The sequence below is a fragment of the Porites lutea genome, chromosome 10, assembly GCF_958299795.1.
Source record: "Porites lutea chromosome 10, jaPorLute2.1, whole genome shotgun sequence".
NCBI lineage: Eukaryota > Metazoa > Cnidaria > Anthozoa > Scleractinia > Poritidae > Porites > Porites lutea.
Window position 1 is genome coordinate 20,314,842 of NC_133210.1, and position 25,266 is coordinate 20,340,107.

The window sequence follows — 25,266 nt, forward strand, 5'->3', positions numbered from 1 at the left end:
GAATTGCCATGTTTGAAAATTCTACAAAGATCTATTTTTAAACTGCCGCGTGTCTAGCTGACCGGATCTGTCAATCAAATCGTACTTTTTAATGGTTTCCTCTCTGATTTTGTTGAGATCACTTCGTGTGTATATAGTAAACTTATTCTTTTCAATCTCGTTGAATAGTGGTTTTAGAAATATTTAGCTCGCCACTTCGTGGCTCGGAAAATGTTTAGCCACTATTCACCTCGATTTCAAAGAATAATTGTTAAATATATAATATTTTTATCTAGTATCTATTTATTAACTATTTAGAAAAGCTGAAATCTTTTTGTCCATTTCAATGTATTATAAGCATTGTGATGTAAAGCGCATTAGATCATATACCAATGTATTTTGCGCTATATAAATAGAAAAGTCATTATTATTTTTATTATTTTTATTATTATTATTATTATTATTATTATTATTATTATTATTATTATTATTATTATTATTATTATTATTATTATCATCCTTTACGAGGGGTTCCAGTATAAGGCTTTGACTGAGACCATTTTCCGTGATTTGGGAAGGTGGTCACTTACGAAAGCTGGTCGCGCGTGGAGGTTTGACTGTATACACTTGTAGATTTCTTTGCAATGGTTTAAAGTCCATCGCTTGTAGCCGCAGGCGTAATTTCACCCCAGTTAGTTAAGTCTGAAAACCAGCGCCAAGATCCTTGTTCTGGCCTCCCAACGAACTCAACGAATTACCGGAAAAGTGTTTCGAATTTCTTTTCATCCTGACTGGTTAATCGACAATGGCATTTTTAAAATGCCGATCATTTCGCGTACTCAAATCCCGGTTCACAGGTGGGGGCCCAGAACAATAATTTGAAGCTGTTTCGCAGATGGACTTAAAGAGAGCTTAGTTTTGTCTGTATTTCAGGGTAATTGTCTCATGGGAATTTAAAATGTATAAATTGGAGCCTCTCTTTTAGCGCTAGCTAAATCTATATACTGATAAATGACGTCATCATGACATCACTGCTTTTCTTCATAATGTGTAAGGCAACGTCTTGCCTCACTTGTGTTATTGTTTAGGTATTTTGAGCTTTGAGGGAAATATTTCATGGAATTTGGATTCTGCCAATCAATTTAATAATATGACGTCATGATGACGTGAAATCACGTCATTGTGTAAATCAAGTTATGCCGAGTTGTTGGAATAACGTTTTTTTTCAAGTCGCTTGCGGCTTTTTACACTAACTGCATGCTATGCTTTCACAATAATTAGGGTTGTCACACGCTCATTGACTTAGACAAAGTTTGGTAAAAACACAGCCTCCAGTTAGTGTTTTTTACCATATATTTTTAACTTGTTGCATGCGGATCCTTTTTTGACTTACTGACTGAAGGTCCACCTAATGAGTGTATAATCACAACAGTTGGAATTACTATAAACGATAACCAATGGCCATGGAAGGATGCTTATTCCAGGATGAACACAATTGAGTTTAAGATGCTGGAATCTAACTTGACATCAGCCGTAAGTTTGCTAAAAGTACACCTACCTTTTTGAATATCAGGGGATGAGAAAAAAAAGATGTTACAACTTTGATACTCTTTTGACTTTTCATTACAGCGAAGTTGAATTAATATTCAGAACGCAGAAAACTTGACTTGTTTAACTAAAGTGAAAAATAGAAATGGAAAATTAGACCAAAGGCTTTAGCACCGAATTTGAATGAACTTTAACATGTTATAATTGCACTAAATTTGCCATCAATAGAAGTAAAGTATATAAGGCAGCTTTTATGAAGAAAACAAATTTAAACTGTTTAAATAAACAGCTTTTAAACATGTTTAAGCTTTGGTTCGAATGGAGCATAGTACGTTTTTTTGCTAGTGTTTTTATTAGAAGAAATTACAATGGTGTCTAGGCGTGTCTCATGAAGATGATTAGCAGATAAAGAATTCTAGTATATGATTTGAAATACGATAAAAATTTCAGGTATATATACTCTAGTATCCTAATTTTTACCCATTCTCATTTGTTACATTGACTTAACATACTATGGTGCTGAAGAGGGAAGTTATTATATTAAGTTGCAAAACTTTTAGGCAGCTTTATGGTCTTTGTTTTTGTGCTGTAACCTGTTAGGTTTAATCTGCGCTTTGTTTTCGTGCGCTCAAAACGTTTTGATAGCTGGCTCAGAGCTACCTTAAACTTTCGTTAAACTTACATGACTCTGAATCTCCTCTATAAGTTTTACAGTCAAACAAGGTCAAGCGTACCCCCCAAGAATACATAATAAAAGTAAAATGAGTCGAAATGCAGAAAACTGTTGCGTTATGAGCCACCTCTGGCCAAAGAGCTGTTTTGATGAACGACTGGAAATTTTTTTATTGTTTAATTGGGAATGGTATTTTCCCAAAAGGAAAAGGGATTTGGGAAAACACAAAACTGTTTCAATTTTTTTGCCCGCACTTGAAGAAAAGTCTAAGGATATAGGATAACAAAACGAAGAGACTTAATAACCAAGAGTTTGTTCACATTGTGGAAGTCATTAATATGTGGATGTTTTGCCCTGGCACTGGCGAAAAGTGACTTCATCAAAAGGTTACTATTTTTCCTTCACGGTTTAAAAATATGTAGTTTTAAACTTTAATCAGTCTCAACAATCAACGATTTTTATGTAGTTGTCTTTTACATGATTTAAGTGCATTTATTTACGTTAGATTGCCAGCGTTTACACCCGGAATCCCGAAAAACAGTTTTATGGTCAGGAAATTATACTATTAAGGTAAGAACGTTATAATTACAAAGTGCATTTGTTACCGTTTTTAACGCTGCCCCATTGACATTAATTGTTATAATAGTTTTCCCCTTTAGAATAAAGAAATGTTCCCTTCTCGGTGTTTTCTAGTATGAATAATCTATGTATATTCTCCGTAAGTGTACATGTTCGGGCCTTTTTCTGGACTTGGGTGTTTTGTTTGCGAGCTTGAGATCAGATGGTACAAAGGGCAAGTGCCAGAAAAAATATATATCATTATATATACTATCAAAATAATTATATAAGTAACAGAACAAAAAGAAAGGCCAAAATAATTATATTTTCAAAACCACTGGTACTTGTTAGCGCCACTTGCAACGTGAAGGCAACGGGAAATGTATGTTTGTTTAACATTTTAGAGATGGTAGTATAGTTGCTCACCTACAGCTGCGATTTAAAACTGGAGTCAATGATCCATTGAAACCTCTGCGTGATGAAGTTGGGAGCGGAAGGCTTGGTCCATTTGCTGTTACTGGAGAAATTATTTTAAATCCAAGTATGTAACCAAGGTTCATTCATTCCCTGCAAAAGGGGAAAGGGGCGTCTCCATTGGAGTGGCTCTCTCCCTTCAGACACCCCGGCACTGCCCCCACAAGAACGACTTACAAGTCGTCTGATACATCCATGTCCGAGAGTTATTCTCTTACTCGGAATACCTCAAAGCTAGTATCCCTGAATCAGGTATACAGTATTTTTTTTCAGGCAAGCCCGGATATTAATGTTGCAATTAATGAATGGCACCTGTACCGTAACACAAATGATCCCCCACCGCAAATGATCCTCGAGCGTACATGATCCCCAATATAGACCGCAAATGATCCCGTGAAGTTTGCGGGTCATCGCCACTGTAAAAACGGACCAGTTATAGTGACCCCCCAAAAATGTTTAAGGCCCTGTTCAGACGCCGAACTTTTCGTAAGCCGAACCTAATACATTGAATTAAATACATGAAAAGTTCGGCGTCTGAATCAATTAGGAACGCCTGTTTCAATTTGGAACGGCTCAGCGGGTCTTTTCGCCTAGTCTGGCTGAGAATTTCGCCTTTGGGGCGACTTTGGAACGGCTTTGATTCAGACGTTTCATGTACCGAACCTAATGCATAAATTATTATAACGTGTTTTGTAAGCAGTTTGACAGAAATGAGTATTTTTCACCTTTTGAACTTAGTTCAGCTGCAATTAAGGTCGGCGTCTGAATCAATTCAACCGGTCTAAATAATTAGGGTCGGCCTTAATTCGAAGGTTCGGCTCATGGGTTACATTAAACCTTAATAATGGTTGTTTCTACCTTAGCCCACGTCACTTCTCATAACGTTTAACAATTGTTTGTTATAACTTCTACTTTTTGGTTAAAATAACTTTAAATTTTTAGTTGTTAAAACCGAAATAAAAGGATAAATATTTTTCAAACCATACAGATAAGTTATAATAACCATTTTCGCGGTGATGGTAAACCAGTTTTGTGCATACTAGTCATATGATGAATCTGTGGTAAACCATTTAAAATAGTCATGAGATGGTAGCTTTAACCACATCACATGGGTTGGAAGAAAATTAAAAGGTTGTTTTAACTGATAATAATGAATTACATTAACCTCACAATAAGTCTTCAGCAACATTTTTAATGGTTATGTTAATCGTTTTCTACAAACAACAACAACAACAACATAGTTAACCAATAACTTCATAGAAAAGGCAATCATACAACATTGGAAGTAAAAATGCTTCTGTTCCTTAATACAAGAAATTGACAATAAATTGTAATATCAATATACTTTCAACTTTCTGTCTTTGGCTAATGACGGACGCGCAGCATATGATCGAAAAATTACCAGAGCCCTTCATTGTTCTACAAACCATGTTTATCTACTAGAAAGTAAAAAAAGGTTTCCTATTCCAAGCAGTGCGGGCCCGTTGAGGGTAACTCATCATCAGGGCTTGTCTTGCTTGTAATGAAAATATGGGTACTCGCCGAGCTGCATCATTCAAAGTTGTTTTATTGTCTCAGTCATTCAAATTTTGTGATATTTCTGAAATAAACGAAAATATTTTGTTTTTAATTTCATTGATTAACGCACGGAAAATTAGTCTTTCAGCTATACGCGTGAGGAATACGCACAGACGCGTGTGTGTTAGCCTCCGTAGCTCGGTGGTTTTGTCGAGCCGGGCGCACAAGCGGCGTAGCCGCGAGAAAAGTTGCTCCCGCCCCAATCTCCTCGCGGTTTCTCTGCGCTCGCCCGTCTTTATTACTTAGCGCGCCCAACCAAAACCGCCATGCTACGCAGGCTACGTGTGTGTGGTCATCGTGAGCAACGCGCGAATCAAAGGTAAATTATCAAAAAAGCTTGTAATAGTGTATGGTAGCTCTGTAACAGCAGTACAATATTGCAATAAAGATGATCATCCGAAGACTGGAAAATCTGTGCAACTGTACTGAACATTCTATAGAAAACTTTAAAGGGCCACGCAAGCACGTGGGGTTGTCTCAAAACGCGTCTATTTGTTTGCAAAAAGATAATTTTTAAAACGATTTAGAGTGCTGTTTAAAAATAACCAATACATACCGGTTATGCTGTTCCAGGGAAGGTCAGTGAAGCAAGTTTTCGAGATTTTGCCTCTGTTCATTTATTTGCAGTCGATGGGGCATATCTATTTCAGGCCGTCAACTGAAGAAAATTCCGCCGTGATCTTCTTATCATCCTCCTTTGAATAAAAGGTTTGCAAGGTATTCGTTAGCTAAGAATTTTGTAAAAGCAGTAAAGAACTGAAATTCAAGTGAGAGATCTATTCTGAAGACGTTGTCTCCGGACTTGCATAAATTTGAAATCGTATTACCTTTTTACCTGCCCAATTTCCATCGCTGTCCGTGTTTAAGAAAAGAGATCCCATTGACTTTTAACTGAGGGGCCTTATCCGGGCGAAATATAAAATGTCAGGAGCCTGAAAAAGTTTCTTTTCGCAGCAATGAATCAAAAGCACTGAATTCAGGTTGGCGCAAGGCGGGTTTTGAAGCAATTGCCAAAGAAAGACGTACTGTTGATACCATATCCTTTTCAGATTTATTCCGTTATTTTTTACGCGTTGTATCGAGAATGTTATAATAAAAAAAATTATAATGAACCAGTAAAGCTCGTCATCTTTGATCATTTAGACAGCAGCAACATTATTACATCTTCTGAATTAACCTGTGATCTGGTGATCTTGCCTTTTCTTTAGAAGGCGAGAAGAATAATTGTTCCTTTTTTCCCACGCATGTTACTTTGTAAACAGTCCCATTCTTCGTCCAATATCCAAGTAAGATCCATTCCATTCCTCAATTTTTCAAGGGATCATTTACGGTCGACGATCATTTGCGGTCTAGGGATCATTTGGGGTACTGTAACACTTATTATTTTGTAAATTGGACCTTTCATCCCGAGAGAACGGGCTGCGCTCACTCATACTCTTTATCACAGGATGTCCGGATTGTTTGTCAATATACCATACAAATGCCTTCGTTTACTTTTAACAGTGGTCCTTTCTAGTAGTTTTCGGATTCGGCTTTCGTCTGATGTAAAAAAAGAAATCATTTGTTTATATCATACGAGAGCCGAGAGCCGATTCCAGTAATTCGTTTATTATTTTTGACTTTTTTCAAAATTTGACAAGCACTGAAACATTATGCCATTGTTAGTGATTATTATACACACTTAGTGCAAATTAAAAACGATAGATATTCCATAACAGTTTTCTGAAGAAAAAATATTTATTTTATAGGAAGATTACTAGTTTAATATTTGTTTGTTTGTTTGTTTTTTCTTTTTCTTTTCCATTGGTGCTATCAACAGCCACTCCGCCACCAACCACGGGTACAGGTAAGGGCAAGTTCTCTTATCGCATTTACTGTTACTATGAATTAAACAAACGAACGAATAAAAGAGTTAGAAAAGAGAAAAAAAAAAGGAGAAAGAAAAAACGAAAGAAAGACTAAAAGGAAAGATGGTGGCGAGGTACACTGACTTGCGTTGCTTCTGGGGGACCGTAAACCGACCTACCTCTCCATTCAGACAGTTACTGGGTCTCATTACAGCAAACAGTTGATAAGAAAGAAACCGAAGAAGAAGTCTAAGATTAGCTGTGACTGAATCTGTTGACAGAAAAAAGGTTTTTGTATTCTTTTAAGTTATTATTACTAGCATTTTGCTAATAATTAATATTCAATGAGTGTCTGTATAAAATTATTTGAATTTAGAAAAGTGAGGATGAATTATTATACAGATACCGTGGCTCATATAGGACATCCATTTATTTTTACGACACTTTACGTTTGCAATTCGAATTTTTACTGCAAAAATCCAAGTTGTTCGATTTCAAAATTTGCAACTCGAATTTTAACCGCAGAAATTCGAGTTGTGTGCGTTTCAAAATGTGCAACTCGAATTTTAACCGCAGAAATTCGAAGGTGTTATGTAACATAGTACAGTTGACAGGAACAATGCAACATTTTCTGAAAACCGTTAATTGTTTCTCGAGTAAAATCGCTTAACATGCCTCGAACCATGAAATGGTTGAAGCTTATAAAACGGTTACTGAGTAAGATTTTTGATTTTCTGAGAACTTTTAACGCCTTTTAGGGTTCCTGACGTGTGACGAAATAGTGTTACTTTAGGTCACTTAAGACAAATACCGGAAACCCGCTGGAATTTTGTATTTTCTGGCTTTTCGAGGCACCCATCGTTGGTTTGAATTATATAAACTGTACTGGACATCTTGAAAAATCGTTTAACCGAGATGACGATTAGTTCTCTCCGCTAGTCTGTCGAGGGAAACGTTGAGAGAAGAAAATGGCCGTCGCCTCTCGCGCGCGCGTGCTGTAGTCAAAAATATACCATTTGTTTAACCATTTGGTCTCGTTATTTTGACTGTCATGAAAAGTCATTTTGACCAGTCATTGTTATAACGGAATTTAATCCGTCACAACAACTGCTGATCATTGGTTAATCTAGAGCGAAACCAAGAGTCACAAGAAAACTGACAGTGCTTACAAGTGTAGTTAATGGGTTGGTTTAATTATTGGCTTGCATTAAACCTATGTAAAATTGATATTTCTTTTAATAGCAAGTAGATTTAGTGTGTAGCATTTGATTTTTTTGCAAAGGCACAAGAAGCACAAGAATTGATTAAAAATCGTGAGCTTAACCTCTATGTTTCACGCCATCGAAAAAAACTACGAATTTTTAAGAAAATGCTTTTTTCGGGAGAAGGACTCTTGAACGCTGACAAACGTCAACAAATAGCTAAAACCATAAATAGCGCGCATTTACAAGGCCCTAAAGCTTTTTGCTGACTTGGAAGGACCCATCTGTTATGACGATCCCCGAAATAAAGGGATAAATTTCATAAATTATGGCCTAAATTTGGAAACCGCTGAATTTCTCGGGTTGGGTCTTTGCGATTTTGGTGAAACTCTGTTCAACGCAAGGCACTAATACCCACTATATGTAGCCGAGAGATTTTCACGAAAAAATGCCGGCAATAGCAGAATTGCGACTCAGATTCCAAAGAGGCGTGGCACTATAACCACGTGACATTTACTTCGATGGCCAAAAATTTTCGGCTATATTGTAGATCGATCTATATGTTATCCATGCTATATGTTAGATTTACGATCGAAGTAAAGGTGGGGATAGCAGAGAGCGTCAAAGTAGGATGGTACCCTCACAAAATAACTGGGTCGAGTTACCTAAGTTAAATAGCATGTAGTTTGTGTATAATGGTCCCTTTGTGCATTTTCGGTAACAGGTGAAAACATTTGTGGTCTAGCCAAAAGGCCCGATTCTAGCGTAAATTCTGTGGGACTTGGGGTCAGTCTAAATAAGTTTGTTAAATGGAGTCCCTAGTCACTTGCTTACCGTAATCCGAGTAATGACAATTTTTCTGGGATAACATAACTTAACCGCTTACCTCACTTTTTGGTTTTTCATTACCAGGTTTAGATTCTCGGTAAGTGTCTCCAGCAAAGGCACAAGAGTAGATATACAGATTAGCGACAACATTCGCGATATTTTCAAGGGCTGTAAGCACATTGCTATTTCGAAATAAACGGAAACCTGTGCAGATTGATAAATTCTGGAGCATTTTGACGTTATTTTATCATGTCCTGTTTCGTAAAGGGCACTTAGGTATACAAATGTCTTGCTGTTGAACACGTAGAATTAATACTTTTAAGAAAAATCAAAATTAATTATTCTGAGAATTAAGTCGACACTTCCAAAAAAAATCATCTAAGTCAATAAAGCTCTTGCTATGATGAAGTTGAGCTTCTAGGCGTTAAAATAATAGTTATTTCTCCGTAACGTCCTGCCTGTCTTAAAATTTTTACAGCGACGAAACGAAATTTTTGAAGCAATTGCCAAAGAAAGACGTACTGTTGATACCATATCCTTTTCAGATTTATTCCGTTATTTTTTACGCGTTGTATCGAGACTGTTATAATAAAAAAAAGTTATAATGAACCTTTAAAGCTCGTCATCTTTGATCATTTAGACAGCAGCAACATTATTACATCTTCTGAATTAACCTGTGATCTGGTGATCTTGCCTTTTCTTTAGAAGGCGAGAAGAATTATTGTTCCTTTTTTCCCACGCATGTTACTTTGTAAACAGCCCCATTCTTCATCCAATATCCAAGTAAGATCCATTCCATTCGTCAATTTTTCAAGGGATCATTTACGGTCGACGATCATTTGCGGTCTAGGGATCATTTGGGGTACTGTAACACTTATTATTTTGTAAATTGGACCTTTCGTCCCGAGAGAACGGGCTGCGCTCACTCATACTTTTTATCACAGGATGTCCGGATTGTTTGTCAATATACCATACAAATGCCTCCGTTTACTTTTAACAGTGGTCCTTTCTAGTAGTTTTCGGATTCGGCTTTCGTCTGATGTAAAAAAAGAAATCATTTGTTTATATCATACGAGAGCCGAGAGCCGATTCCAGTAATTCGTTTATTATTTTTTGACTTTTTTCAAAATTTGACAAGCACTGAAACATTATGCCATTGTTAGTGATTATTATACACACTTAGTGCAAATTAAAAACGATAGATATTCCATAACAGTTTTCTGAAGAAAAAATATTTATTTTATAGGAAGATTACTAGTTTAATATTTGTTTGTTTGTTTGTTTTTTCTTTTTCTTTTCCATTGGTGCTATCAACAGCCACTCCGCCACCAACCACGGGTACAGGTAAGGGCAAGTTCTCTTATCGCATTTACTGTTACTATGAATTAAACAAACGAACGAATAAAAGAGTTAGAAAAGAGAAAAAAAAGGGAGAAAGAAAAAACGAAAGAAAGACTAAAAGGAAAGATGGTGGCGAGGTACACTGACTTGCGTTGCTTCTGGGGGACTGTAAACCGACCTACCTCTCCATTCAGACAGTTACTGGGTCTTATTACAGCGAACAGTTGATAAGAAAGAAACCGTACTAGTTAGATTTTCTAAGATTAGTCGTGACTGAATCTGTTGACAGAAAAAAGGTTTTTGTATTCTTTTAAGTTATTATTACTGACATTTTGCTAATAATTAATATTCAATGAGTGTCTGTATAAAATTATTTGAATTTAGAAAAGTGAGGATGAATTATCATACGGATACCGTGGCTCATATAGGACATTCATTTATTTTTACGACACTTTACGTTTGCAATTCGAATTTTTACTGCAAAAATCCAAGTTGTTCGATTTCAAAATTTGCAACTCGAATTTTAACCGCAGAAATTCGAGTTGTGTGCGTTTCAAAATGTGCAACTCGAATTTTAACCGCAGAAATTCGAAGGTGTTATGTAACATAGTACAGTTGACAGGAACAATGCAACATTTTCTGAAAACCGTTAATTGTTTCTCGAGTAAAATCGCTTAACATGTTTCGAACCATGAAATGGTTGAAGCTTATAAAACGGTTACTGAGTAAGATTTTTGATTTTCTGAGAACTTTTAACGCCTTTTAGGGTTCCTGACGTGTGACGAAATAGTGTTACTTTAGGTCACTTAAGACAAATACCGGAAACCCGCTGGAATTTTGTATTTTCTGGCTTTTCGAGGCACCCATCGTTGGTTTGAATTATATAAACTGTACTGGACATCTTGAAAAATCGTTTAACCGAGATGACGATTAGTTCTCTCCGCTAGTCTGTCGAGGGAAACGTTGAGAGAAGAAAATGGCCGTCGCCTGACGAGGCTTCGCCTCTCGCGCGCGCGTGCTGTAGTCAAAAATATACCATTTGTTTAACCATTTGGTCTCGTTATTTTGACTGTCATGAATAGTTATTTTGACCAGTCATTGTTATAACGGAATTTAATCCGTCACAACAACTGCTGATCATTGGTTAATCTAGAGCGAAACCAAGAGTCACAAGAAAACTGACAGTGCTTACAAGTGTAGTTAATGGGTTGGTTTAATTATTGGCTTGCATTAAACCTATGTAAAATTGATATTTCTTTTAATAGCAAGTAGATTTAGTGTGTAGCATTTGATTTTTTTGCAAAGGCACAAGAAGCACAAGAATTGATTAAAAATCGTGAGCTTAACCTCTATGTTTCACGCCATCGAAAAAAACTACAAATTTTTAAGAAAATGCTTTTTTCGGGAGAAGGACTCTTAAACGCTGACAAACGTCAACAAATAGCTAAAACTATAACAAGAACGCTCTAAGTAGCGTTGAGTCTCGCTTGTTTGTAGATAAGATAAGAAGTGAGGAGGCGAATAGAGCGCGAGCGTTCGTCACTCGGGGGGTGGGGGGGGGGGGGGGGGCGCCCCGCATATAAAAGGGCTTGGGATGCTCGTCGTCTTGCTTAGGCCGGGGTGTAAATTTCGGATTTTGGTCTCACTTACGGTGTTCTGGGCAAAACGGTATTATATTTAGCCGTGAAGGTCTTGTTTAGGGTTGCATGCGAAAAAATATAAAAATAAGTGTATTGTCTGAGTTTTCAGTAACATAGTCTCTCAGGGGTCAAAAAAGCTTGAGATACGCCCGGATCGATCTCTTGTAGGGGTTTAATTCAAAATTTCCGACGAGCATCCCCTTGCCTTTCATATGCAGAGTCGTCCTCCCCAGGGGTTCGTCATAATTCCTCAGAGTCACCGATCGCAAGTGAAAAAGTTGAATTATGATTTCAATCTACTGCACAGGGTCCAGAGGAGTTGCGTGTGAATAAATATATTAATTATTTAAAGTCTCACCTCGAAAAATGTTTATACCTGTCGCTTAGAACGATTAATTAGCCCAATGGGATCTTAATGAATCTACTGTAAAGGATTTCTTTGCTTTTTACCTGATCCAGATCGACTTTGTTGTTCGCCATTTTGAAAATCAATAACCGCAAGCTATATTCTCGTTGGTGCACAGCAGGTCGTCCGAAGGGTGACGGAAGACCGTCGCCAGAAGGGCGACCGAAGCGCGAAGTGGCGAGTAAAAAAAAGGATAAGGGAGGATACTTGTACCACGTGACTTGGTTCGTTGTGAACCGCATCTCTCGGTGACGGAAGTGAATGACACCGGAAACGCAAAAGCAACAGACCGCTGCTAATTCGAGAATCAAAACATCAGCTGCGGAGGGAGTTTTAAAGATCTTAGAGATCTATGCGAAGGCAACAGAGTTTTAAGTGAAGTGAAGATCTTGCAAGACTGAAGATTTGTTGTGTACATGCCAACAGTCTTCGATGTCTTTAAGCAGGTTTCGCTTGTGTAAAGGCTTCCCACTTCCCAGTCGCAAAACGAACAGCCAAAGACGCAAGTGATCACATTGTTGGAACCACCGAAGAATGGCTCAGTCGTGATGATATTACAGTTGCCTTAACTTGTACCTCCGCTCTACTCAGTATTACGTTTTATTGCAACAGTACACACGACGTGTAAATCACTACCCGTAATAATTTAAGATTTTCCAAACAAAACTAATGAGTTGGGCTTAACGTATACAGCATTGCACAAAAACATTACATTCATGGACTAAAGAAAATCGCTTAGTTATTCAGATCCAGAAGATACTTTGGAGAAAATTGGAACCCTCATTCAGCCGTAATAAAAAGCTTCACCATCATGCTTCAAAATAGTCTGCTACACAGCCGTTTTTAATGTCGTCACGCAACGCTCTTCCCCGCTAATAGCCACAGTAAATCGATATGTGTGTCATGATCTCTCAGTGTGAAACATGCGGGTAAAATAACATTTACTCAGTGAAAATGTAGAACCTTCCAGAGTATAATCTACCCAGCAGACGAAAAAAACTTTATTGGAACGAGCAGCATTTTGGCATGACGTAAAAGTCGTGTAGGTTTACCATCTTCTTTTATTGCTCTGATCTTGAACACTTTTACCTTAGTACGTCATTTCCGTCATCATCTGTTGCGGTGGACAGCAAGTGGACAGCAAACGGAAGTGCTGTCTCGAAGCCGTAAATTTCGGTCGCCGAAAATGAATTTGAATTCTTTTTTATGCCGTTTTCCTACAGTATTTCGCAAATACATACGAATTCTAGATCAGGTTAGTCAAATCAGGCAATTTCATTGAATTTCATTTGAGTTTCAAAGATTCCAAAATCGGCCCAAGATTTGTTTCCTCGACATTTATCATCACCTGTACAATAATATTAATGATGTACGAAATATCAAGTTGTTCGTTACAATTAAGTATCCAGCATCATGAAAAAAGGAAAAGAATCAGGCTGTTGAACACGAGAGGTAAATTAACGACGATTTGCTTGTTGTTTTTTAGCTCATCATCGAAGTTCTGCTCATGAACATTCTTCCTTGTTTCAACATCTGATGTATTCACTTCTTTCAAAGTTATCAACGCTTTCAAACGACAGAATTCGTAGAACGAACCATTCCGAAAACGCTCGACATCTTTTAGTATGGGTCTACCACGAATGGTGTGTGGATTTGTAAGCGACATCACCGTATAATCCATTAATCTTTCCAAATTTTTCGTCTCAAAACATAACATTCGGACAATTGCGCGTTGTTTTTCGAAGCGTTCACTGAGATTGAGAGCATCGTGTCGATTTTCATCCCCAGATTCTCCGCTACCATGACCCGGAACACGTCTTTACAAAACTATTCTTTCTGTCACGTTTAGCTGTATTTACTTTTTCGCACGTGATCGTGAAGGTCAGAACCAAATTACCATAAGATCAGAGAGAGTTTACAGTTTTACTTTTTGTTATGTCTGTTTTGCACTTACGATGTTATCGGCTTACTATGTCATAAGCATGAAACGTAACCTGTTTTAACGCAAAAGACAAAGTCTGATTTCTTGCATGGAAGAAAAGCACTTAAACGTGATAAACATTGCGCGTTATTCCAGTCATCCCCCAAAATAAACCACATGCCCATCACGAGACTCATTTCCATACAATGAAAGTCGTCACGATTCTTATCCCCAGTTTCCACGGTCTTCGCTAGGAACGCGGGACCTACAAACTAGGTCCCACCGAAAAAAAAAAACCGAACTGCATTTTAAGATTCTCGCTTTGCTAAAGCAAGCGAGACTAAATAGCGCGCATTTACAAGGCCCTAAAGCTTTCTGCTGACTTGGAAGGACCCATCTGTTATGACGATCCCCGAAATAAAGGGATAAATTTCATAAATTATGGCCTAAATTTGGAAACCGCTGAATTTCTCGGGTTGGGTCTTTGCGATTTTGGTGAAACTCTGTTCAACGCAAGGCACTAATACCCACTATATGTAGCCGAGAGATTTTCACGAAAAAATGCCGGCAATAGCAGAATTGCGACTCAGATTCCAAAGAGGCGTGGCACTATAACCACGTGACATTTACTCCGATGGCCAAAAATTTTCGGCTATATTGTAGATCGATCTATATGTTATCCATGCTATATGTTAGATTTACGATCGAAGTAAAGGTGGGGATAGCAGAGAGCGTCAAAGTAGGATGGTACCCTCACAAAATAACTGGGTCGAGTTACCTAAGTTAAATAGCATGTAGTTTGTGTATAATGGTCCCTTTGTGCATTTTCGGTAACAGGTGAAAACATTTGTGGTCTAGCCAAAAGGCCCGATTCTAGCGTAAATTCTGTGGGACTTGGGGTCAGTCTAAATAAGTTTGTTAAATGGAGTCCCTAGTCACTTGCTTACCGTAATCCGAGTGATGACAATTTTTCTGGGATAACATAACTTAACCGCTTACCTCACTTTTTGGTTTTTCATTACCAGGTTTAGATTCTCGGTAAGTGTCTCCAGCAAAGGCACAAGAGTAGATATACAGATTAGCGACAACATTCGCGATATTTTCAAGGGCTGTAAGCACATTGCTATTTCGAAATAAACGGAAACCTGTGCAGATTGATAAATTCTGGAGCATTTTGACGTTATTTTATCATGTCCTGTTTCGTAAAGGGCACTTAGGTATACAAATGTCTTGCTGTTGAACACGTAGAATTAATACTTTTAAGAAAAATCAAAATTAATTATTCTGAGAATTAAGTCGACACTTCCAAAAAAAATCATCTAAGTCAATAAAGCTCTTGCTATGATGAAGTTGAGCTTCTAGGCGTTAAAATAATAGTTATTTCTCCGTAACGTCCTGCCTGTCTTAAAATTTTTACAGCGACGAAACGAAATTTTTGAAGCAATTGCCAAAGAAAGACGTACTGTACTGATCTGGTGATCTTGCCTTTTCTTTAGAAGGCGAGTAGGATTATGATTCCTTTTTTCCCACGCATATTACCTTGTAAACAGCCCCATTCTTCATCCAATATCCAAGTAAGATCCATTCCATTCCTCAATTTTTCAAGGGACCATTTACGGTCGACGATCATTTGCGGTCTAGGGATCATTTGGGGTGCTGTAACACTTATTATTTTGTAAATTGGACCTTTCATCCCGGGAGAACGGGCTGCGCTCACTCATACTTTTTATCACAGGATGTCCGGATTGTTTGTCAATATACCATACAAATGCCTTCGTTTACTTTTAACAGTGGTCCTTTCTAGCAGTTTTCGGATTCGGCTTTCGTCTGATGTAAAAAAAGAAATCATTTGTTTATATCATACGAGAGCCGAGAGCCGATTCCAGTAATTCGTTTATTATTTTTTGACTTTTTTCAAAATTTGACAAGTACTGAAACATTATGCCATTGTTAGTGATTATTATACACACTTAGTGCAAATTAAAAACGATAGATATTCCATTCTGAAGAAAAAATATTTATTTTATAGGAAGATTACTAGTTTAATATTTGTTTGTTTGTTTTTTCTTTTTCTTTTCCATTGGTGCTATCAACAGCCACTCCGCCACCAACTACGGGTACAGGTAAGGGCAAGTTCTCCTATCGCATTTACTGTTACTATGAATTAAACAAACGAACGAATAAAAGAGTTAGAAAAGAGAAAAAAAAAGGAGAAAGAAAAAACGAAAGAAAGACTAAAAGGAAAGATGGTGGCGAGGTACACTGACTTGCGTTGCTTCTGGGGGAGTGTAAACCGACCTACCTCTCCATTCAGACAGTTACAGGGTCTTATTACAGCAAACAGTTGATAAGAAAGAAACCGTACTAGTTAGATTTACTAAGATTAGTCGTGACTGAATCTGTTGACACAAAAAAGGTTTTTGTATTCTTTTAAGTTATTATTACTGACATTTTTCTGATAATTAATATTCAATGAGTGTCTGTATAAAATTATTTGAATTTAGAAAAGTGAGGATGAATTATCATACAGATACCGTGGCTCATATAGGACATCCATTTATTTTTACGACACTTTACGTTTGCAATTCGAATTTTTACTGCAAAAATCCAAGTTGTTCGATTTCAAAATTTGCAACTCGAATTTTAACCGCAGAAATTCGAGTTGTGTGCGTTTCAAAATGTGCAACTCGAATTTTAACCGCAGAAATTCGAAGGTGTTAAGTAATATAGTACAGTTGACAGGAACAATGCAACATTTTCTGAAAACCGTTAATTGTTTCTCGAGTAAAATCGCTTAACATGTTTCGAACCATGAAATGGTTGAAGCTTATAAAACGGTTACTGAGTAAGATTTTTGATTTTCTGAGAACTTTTAACGCCTTTTAGGGTTCCTGACGTGTGACGAAATAGTGTTACTTTAGGTCACTTAAGACAAATACCGGAAACCCGCTGGAATTTTGTATTTTCTGGCTTTTCGAGGCACCCATCGTTGGTTTGAATTATATAAACTGTACTGGACATCTTGAAAAATCGTTTAACCGAGATGACGATTAGTTCTCTCCGCTAGTCTGTCGAGGGAAACGTTGAGAGAAGAAAATGGCCGTCGCCTGACGAGGCTTCGCCTCTCGCGCGCGCGTGCTGTAGTCAAAAATATACCATTTGTTTAACCATTTGGTCTCGTTATTTTGACTGTCATGAATAGTTATTTTGACCAGTCATTGTTATAACGGAATTTAATCCGTCACAACAACTGCTGATCATTGGTTAATCTAGAGCGAAACCAAGAGTCACAAGAAAACTGACAGTGCCTACAAGTGTAGTTAATGGGTTGGTTTAATTATTGGCTTGCATTAAACCTATGTAAAATTGATATTTCTTTTAATAGCAAGTAGATTTAGTGTGTAGCATTTGTTTTTTTGCAAAGGCACAAGAAGCACAAGAATTGATTAAAAATCGTGAGTTTAACCTCTATGTTTCACGCCATCGAAAAAAACTACGAATTTTTAAGAAAATGCTTTTTTCGGGAGAAGGACTCTTAAACGCTGACAAACGTCAACAAATAGCTAAAACTATAAATAGCGCGCATTTACAAGGCCCTAAAGCTTTTTGCTGACTTGGAAGGACCCATCTGTTATGACGATCCCCGAAATAAAGGGATAAATTTCATAAATTATGGCCTAAATTTGGAAACCGCTGAATTTCTCGCGTTGGGTCTTTGCGATTTTGGTGAAACTCTGTTCATCGCAAGGCACTAATACCCACTATATGTAGCCGAGAGATTTTCACGAAAAAATGCCGGCAATAGCAGAATTGCGACTCAGATTCCAAAGAGGCGTGGCACTATAACCACGTGACATTTACTCCGATGGCCAAAAATTTTCGGCTATATTGTAGATCGATCTATATGTTATCCATGCTATATGTTAGATTTACGATCGAAGTAAAGGTGGGGATAGCAGAGAGCGTCAAAGTAGGATGGTACCCTCACAAAATAACTGGGTCGAGTTACCTAAGTTAAATAGCATGTAGTTTGTGTATAATGGTCCCTTTGTGCATTTTCGGTAACAGGTGAAAACATTTGTGGTCTAGCCAAAAGGCCCGATTCTAGCGTAAATTCTGTGGGACTTGGGGTCAGTCTAAATAAGTTTGTTAAATGGAGTCCCTAGTCACTTGCTTACCGTAATCCGAGTGATGACAATTTTTCTGGGATAACATAACTTAACCGCTTACCTCACTTTTTGGTTTTTCATTACCAGGTTTAGATTCTCGGTAAGTGTCTCCAGCAAAGGCACAAGAGTAGATATACAGATTAGCGACAACATTCGCGATATTTTCAAGGGCTGTAAGCACATTGCTATTTCGAAATAAACGGAAACCTGTGCAGATTGATAAATTCTGGAGCATTTTGACGTTATTTTATCATGTCCTGTTTCGTAAAGGGCACTTAGGTATACAAATGTCTTGCTGTTGAACACGTAGAATTAATACTTTTAAGAAAAATCAAAATTAATTATTCTGAGAATTAAGTCGACACTTCCAAAAAAAATCATCTAAGTCAATAAAGCTCTTGCTATGATGAAGTTGAGCTTCTAGGCGTTAAAATAATAGTTATTTCTCCGTAACGTCCTGCCTGTCTTAAAATTTTTACAGCGACGAAACGAAATTTTTGAAGCAATTGCCAAAGAAAGACGTACTGTACTGATCTGGTGATCTTGCCTTTTCTTTAGAAGGCGAGTAGGATTATGATTCCTTTTTTCCCACGCATATTACCTTGTAAACAGCCCCATTCTTCATCCAATATCCAAGTAAGATCCATTCCATTCCTCAATTTTTCAAGGGACCATTTACGGTCGACGATCATTTGCGGTCTAGGGATCATTTGGGGTGCTGTAACACTTATTATTTTGTAAATTGGAACTTTCATCCCGGGAGAACGGGCTGCGCTCCCTCATACTTTTTATCACAGGATGTCCGGATTGTTTGTCAATATACCATACAAATGCCTCCGTTTACTTTTAACAGTGGTCCTTTCTAGTAGTTGTCGGATTCGGCTTTCGTCTGATGTAAAAAAAGAAATCATTTGTTTATATCATACGAGAGCCAAGAGCCGATTCCAGTAATTCGTTTATTATTTTTTGACTTTTTTTTCAAAATTTGACAAGTACTGAAACATTATGCCATTATTAGTGATTTTTATAGACACTTAGTGCAAATTAAATACGATAGATATTCCATAACAGTTTTCTGAAGAAAAAATATTTATGGTATAGAAAGATTACTAGTTTAATATTTTTTTGGTGTTTGTTTGTTTGGTTTTTCGTTTTCTTTTCCATTTGTGCTATCAACAGCCACTCCGTCACCAACCACGGGTACAGGTAAGGGCAAGTTCTACTATCGCATTTACTGCTACTATGAATTAAACAAACGAACGAACGAACGAATAAAAGAGTTAGAAAAGAGAAAAAAAGGAGAAAGAAAAAACGAAAGAGAGACTAAAAGGAAAGATGGTTGCGAGGTACACTGACTTGCGTTGCGTCTGGCGGACGGTAACCGACCTACCTCTCCATTCACACAGTTTGCAGACTGCCTCTGGATTTTTATCTTGGATATTTCTACGGAATGCGAGGAGTTTATTTCAGTTTTAAGTACTGATGGATATAAGAGTTACACTGTAATTTTATTTGTATGTGTAAGTACGTTAGATTTGTATTTGAATTTGAACTGTCGGAAGTTATCAAGAAAGCGGATTGTTTGTTTCGTTGCCTGGTGCCTTGCCAAACCTTAGTGTGAATGGATGAGGCTTTAGTCGCTCCTTATTTAGATAACTGCTCCGAAGTTTGGAGATGTATTGGAAAAGGCCTGTGTGACAGAATCCAGAGGTTGTAAAAAAAGGGCAAGGCGAGTTATAACACTGGCATTAAATACAAGATTTGCGGGTATTCTTCAAGACGCGGGATGGCATACCCTTGAACAAAGACGCTATTTGCAGCTCTGAATAACCTTTATCCTGAGGGTTTAAAGAACGGGTTCAAACGGCTCACTGGAAGAGCATTTTTAAAGAAGTGACACCGTAAATAAAGCTATTGTGTTTTTGGAAGTTTGCCTCCTGAGTTTAAAAATTTATACGGAAAAATGCTAATTTGAAACAAACTGGTAACTTTCTTTGAAGATCAAACTAGCCAGCGGCAAAAATTTTGAAAGCTTTCTCTCCTACACCTCTCAAAAAGGCTAATTGCAAAAACGCAATAATACCTAAACAAATTCTAACTCGTTCTAATTGGTCAATTATCGTGACTCTTACTCTACTGATTAATTATGTTTTGTTCATCTATAAGAGGACTTTTAGAAATTTAGCTTTTATGTGACATTAGAGTTGTTGTCTGCAGGCGGTTTATTTCATGTGAGCCGATATTTCATAATTTACGGAAGACAGTGGAGCAACGTTGCATTACAGCACTCCGTGTAGGTTGTTTATGCCTTCTTAGGAAAGGACCATTAAAATGATGAAATTAAAGCCTTCATGATGGCAACTTTATTTCAGAAATCATACACACGCATCCCATACTGAAGTTACTGACGCTAAGTTTAATAATCATAAACAAGGATTTTGAAGAATTTAAAAGAGACCGTCAATTGCAAGATGAGTTTGGCAATAAGGTAAGAAATGTTTTGACAGATTTATGACAGTTAGTAGAGGAGACTCAAAAGCCTACTCTGGGACCTTAACTCGCCGCGAGATTGTGTGAGCTAATGCGAGTTTAGGCGAGTTAAGGCGAGATAAGGAAAAATTGAGCTCGCCTATCAGTTGCGAGTTTGTGCGAGTTAAGGCGAGTTAAGGCGAGTTAAGGGAAAATGATCCATCTTATGTTGAGGTTATAAGGCTTAAAACTTATAATATGCTTTAGTAACATACATATAAAGATGCCTTGGAATCTTTGTATCTCTTATATATAGTAGGCTCCATGTTGTCCAATTACGAAAAAATTAAACCAAAAATTTCAGATGAGCTCCAAAGTTGAATGAAGCCAAATCTTGTTAATATAAAATTTATTAACTGAAATATTTTCCTAATTGGACAAGCTTAAGTATGGATATGCTAGTGATATGGAGTCCTGTTCTTTATTAATTATATAGCAGTTAGACTCTAAACTAGACCATTTGGTGGCTGCATCATAATAATAATCATTGTCATCATCATCATATATTATTTATTTAAGCTATATAATTATTTGGCAGAGTAATAAATTACCAGTAGTGAGGAAAAAAATGAAAACAAAACAATCATGAATTGATAAAAAAAATGTAGCTTTAGTATAAGCACAGGTAGGATATTTTATTTTATTTTATTTATTTTTTCAAATCAATAACAATATGTTTTAAGAGGCAGGTGAGCATAATAGGTATCACATGACATGTCATCAATTGTTATCACTAACTCCAGAATTGAAAAAAAAAAGTTTTTGCAGTCTTTGTCAATGATCTTCAAAGAACTAGTATAAAAATCAGGGGAAGCTGACGAATTACAACTCAGCTGAGGAAATTTTTATGCCACAATCAATTTTACTGAAATGAAATGAAATTTCTTTCTCCTTGAAAATTACGACTTATCTTTAAGTCTTCCATTTGATCCATTCTCTCCACTTCACTGATGGTTTCCCTTGGAGTCCAGCTCAGTTTTTTTGTTTTCACTGCCAGAAATGATTGCCTTTTCGTTTCCTCGGATAATCTATTCTAATTTCTTGCAAATGAAGGCTGATGTCTTTTCGCAAAGACAGCAGTTCCCATATTTTAGAAACTCCCTCCTTAAACTTGGACAATCCTGTGAGAGACACCTTGATTTCTACAAAAGAAAGGAGGATCAAGCTAACTTGATAGTAAACTCTTGATGATTCTTAGCCTAGCAAAACAGCAAAAAATAAATGACCATATTTTCTGTTCAGGCTTACTTGTTTTTCACAAAATGTCAGAAAGTGTTCATAGTTGTGCAGAGGACTATACCTTAATTAACTTGATTGACAAGAAAACACTCTCTACTATCGGCTTTGTCTTCCAAACTCTTAAGAGCTGTCACTGATGAATCTTTCCTGCTTCGCATTTTTACAAAATGATCACCGGCTCAGGCGTTTTGTGCGTGTTTTCATGTCACGTACGCCACATTGAAGCTTCCAACCTAAAACTTGCCAGTGGACTGGGATCAACAAGGCTTTTATAGAGTTAACGTTGCAAAGGTAAAAGGCTTTAGCTTAGCTTACCTGCATGTGATACATTTTGAAACTTCTCGATTTAACATCAAAAGTTTTGCACGAGTTCTTCTCCTTTTCTTCAGAAGTTTTCCCGTCCATCTTGAAAATTACCCAGAACGCATATCGAGGACAATACGCTGAGCGAGAGGGCCCTGGGAAGACACGAGTTACCAGTATCTTCTGGGTAATTTCAAAGATGGCGAACGAAGTTGGCTATCAATGCAAAATATTGTACCTTTAGCAATCCTTTATTCAGTAAAGGGCTAAATGTAACAAGTCTTCTGAATCATGCCTGGGTTATGGTTGCCAGTCTGACTACAATGTAGCCCATACAGGATGTCTCGTTGAACCAATGTACAGATCTTCTAGTACGAGGTAAATATTTATAAGAATTATTTATAAGAAATATGGACTGCAATCAGTATGTGGACTATTTAAAGGATTCTCGATTCTGGCTACATCCTAGCCTTTCATTGATGATTGTCAGCTGGAATCCTCATTAAGCTCCATCAGATTATAAGATGATACGTATGCTACTATACTCTTCATATGTCATAAACAGCTTGCATGCATTATATTTGCAAAGTAATTAAACTTTCCATTACAAGATCTTACAAGTAAACTTTTTTTGTAAATCATTAACCAGCTTAAAACTAAAAATTTGATATTCTGGTATTATGTTTTTGTATTTCACTCTAAATTCAAGATTTCTTATTTTAAGCCAAAAATTAGAAACAAATCATAGGAGAATATTTTTTCTTCAATTGAGAGATTCAAAGCAATCTTGAATTTAGAGTGTTCTTTGTCTTGCATAGAAGTGTAAGACTAAAACTTAAACTATTTTTTGAAAACGTTTTCGTGGATTCACTGTTTGTGCTTTTAGTTAATGTCACTTACTTTGTGGACCAAAACACAAACAGTGAATGTGGGATTTGTTAGACCCTGTGACCCCATGCCTCTGGAATTTCTGCCATGCTTAGCATTGAAGCCTTTTCTTAGGCAACGAGTTAGTGCATGTTCAGGCTGTTCCTGGTAGTTCCATTGACAGTCCAGTTGTGACTCCAAGGCATGACAATGTTAAGTAAGAAAAACCTCATCGAATCTTTAGTGGTGAAATACCCTTACCACAGAGGCTATTGGAAATTCCAGAAGGATGGGATTGGTCAAGTACATATTTTTTTAAAGGTAAAAACCCTGTTTTCCTTAAAAATCACTATTTTTTAAACTTTTGAAATTTGTATTCTTTGGCATCTTCCCTTTATGGAGTAATTGTGAAATTACACTGAGAGTAGGATGAGATATTAAAATTGGTATCCACTTGGCAGTGGCGAGATTGGGCGAGTTTGTGCGAGATAATGCGAGTTTAGGCGAGTTAAGGCGAGATAAGGAAATTTGAACATAATCTCAAGTTGCGAGTTACAGCGAGTTAAGGCGAGTTAAGGTCCCAGAGTAGGCCTACTCAAGTAATGAAAGCCGGCAAGCTTCTAAAAGATAAAAACAACGGTGCTGTTTATGTTCAGAGCTACCTGATTTTGCATAATTCTTTATAGCTTTTAGTTTAAAAAGCGTGACTGAATAACTGATCTATTCGACGTTCTTTGGCGGAAAAAGATGAACATGATTACAACGCGTACTGAATGCTGTGCACCGTCGAAGCCAAGAAAGCCAACAAAAATACATAACGAAGAGATCTGAGATCTAGAGGTTTAACTATAATGCATTTACCATTAAATGTAAATACAGATACCTTTTGCCCCAGCTCATGATCCCAAGCGTCAATGACACAGTGATAAAATAATAAATTAATAAAATAATTAAATTTCATCCAAACAAAAATTTGCGTCGACACACCTGCCGTAGATATAGGTATAAAGCAAATAGGGTTGAGTCTTTTCGGCGCATTGCAAATTTTTTTTTTTGTTTTCAGGTTAAACAGCAACTTATTCCTTTTGGAGTCATCAGGGTTTCTATTGAAAATGTGAGGTACAGATTTACCCTACTTGTATCTATTTCGTTCATGATCAAAATATTGCTAGATTGTCTTTCTGAGGAATAAATGCAATGAAAAAGCATCCGTACACATTCTGATACTGCCGAGGAACAAGCAAATGGTTGAATAAACGTACCGTACGGGGAGGTAAGGATATTGTGAGCTTGGAATTGTTTTCTATGATAATCGCGTGATACGAAGGACTTATGCATAACTGTTCATATCAAACGGGAGGCGAATTCAGTAGTTGTTTATTCTTAAATTTATGTAAAACATAAGTGTCCTTGTGTAAGAAGTTTCCATATTTCCTACTTTCAGTCTGTAGGTAGCAATTTAGGCACTTGTTCAGTGAAATAATGTTTACTGGAAAGCTTCTTGATGGGCAGTCCTATCAGCAAGCATAGGCCCTTAGTGATTCCTTTGCAGTTCAATAAGTCTAAGTGTAATTTTTAGTGATCAATCCCTGTGTAAGTCATGTTTTTAGCCAGCTGGTGTAACATAGATATATCCCTTTAGGCACAGTTTTGAAACTCTTGTTGTTAATTCTCTTCTGTAGCCCAGGCGTGATCGTCGAACTTTTTCTGTGGTTCAATCAAAACGTGAATGTCAACAATGTGATAACTGCCCTGAAAAATGCTGCTGATGGAAGAAAACTTGGCAGCTTTGTTGTTGATGCTGATTCCATAACAAAAATTCCATTACCAACCACCATTTACACAGCAACCGCCACCCATGGTAAGTGAGAATTCATGTCCAAGTTCCCTTCATAGGTTCATTTCAATATTTTATTAGATAATGGACAGGTAAAGCTTTCTTTTACCAGACAGAGGTGCATCCTGTTAGAAATCTTCCCCACTTTCTAAGCCGTGTACAACACTTACTGATTCTTTTTAATAGTATTAATTTCAATGAGTCTTTTTACTCTTCTTCTCAGAATGGCCACAGTTGGAGCTTTTGTGTTGGTCTTTACTTCTCTTAACATTGTCATATATCGGCGGCACATGAAGGTAAGTAATCTAATGTTTGATATTGCAGACG

At 37.1% G+C, this 25,266-nt stretch overlaps 1 protein-coding gene across 2 annotated transcripts in view; it reads left to right on the top strand.

Annotated features, from left to right (window-relative positions):
• Nucleotides 1-25,266, top strand: part of LOC140950293 (uncharacterized) — a 38,508-nt gene that overhangs the window by 10,910 nt on the left and 2,332 nt on the right. Inside the window, exons 4-12 of one of the 2 annotated variants that reach the window (XM_073399520.1) lie at nt 1,382-1,512; nt 2,706-2,770; nt 3,163-3,299; nt 6,630-6,656; nt 19,344-19,370; nt 20,537-20,652; nt 24,166-24,221; nt 24,785-24,963; nt 25,163-25,235. In XM_073399520.1, coding sequence (XP_073255621.1) covers nt 1,382-1,512; nt 2,706-2,770; nt 3,163-3,299; nt 6,630-6,656; nt 19,344-19,370; nt 20,537-20,652; nt 24,166-24,221; nt 24,785-24,963; nt 25,163-25,233 — 809 coding nt within the window. In that variant the 3' untranslated portion in view covers nt 25,234-25,235. The remainder of the gene's footprint in view (nt 1-1,381; nt 1,513-2,705; nt 2,771-3,162; nt 3,300-6,629; nt 6,657-19,343; nt 19,371-20,536; nt 20,653-24,165; nt 24,222-24,784; nt 24,964-25,162; nt 25,236-25,266) is intronic. The other variant, XM_073399521.1, reaches the window with a different exon arrangement.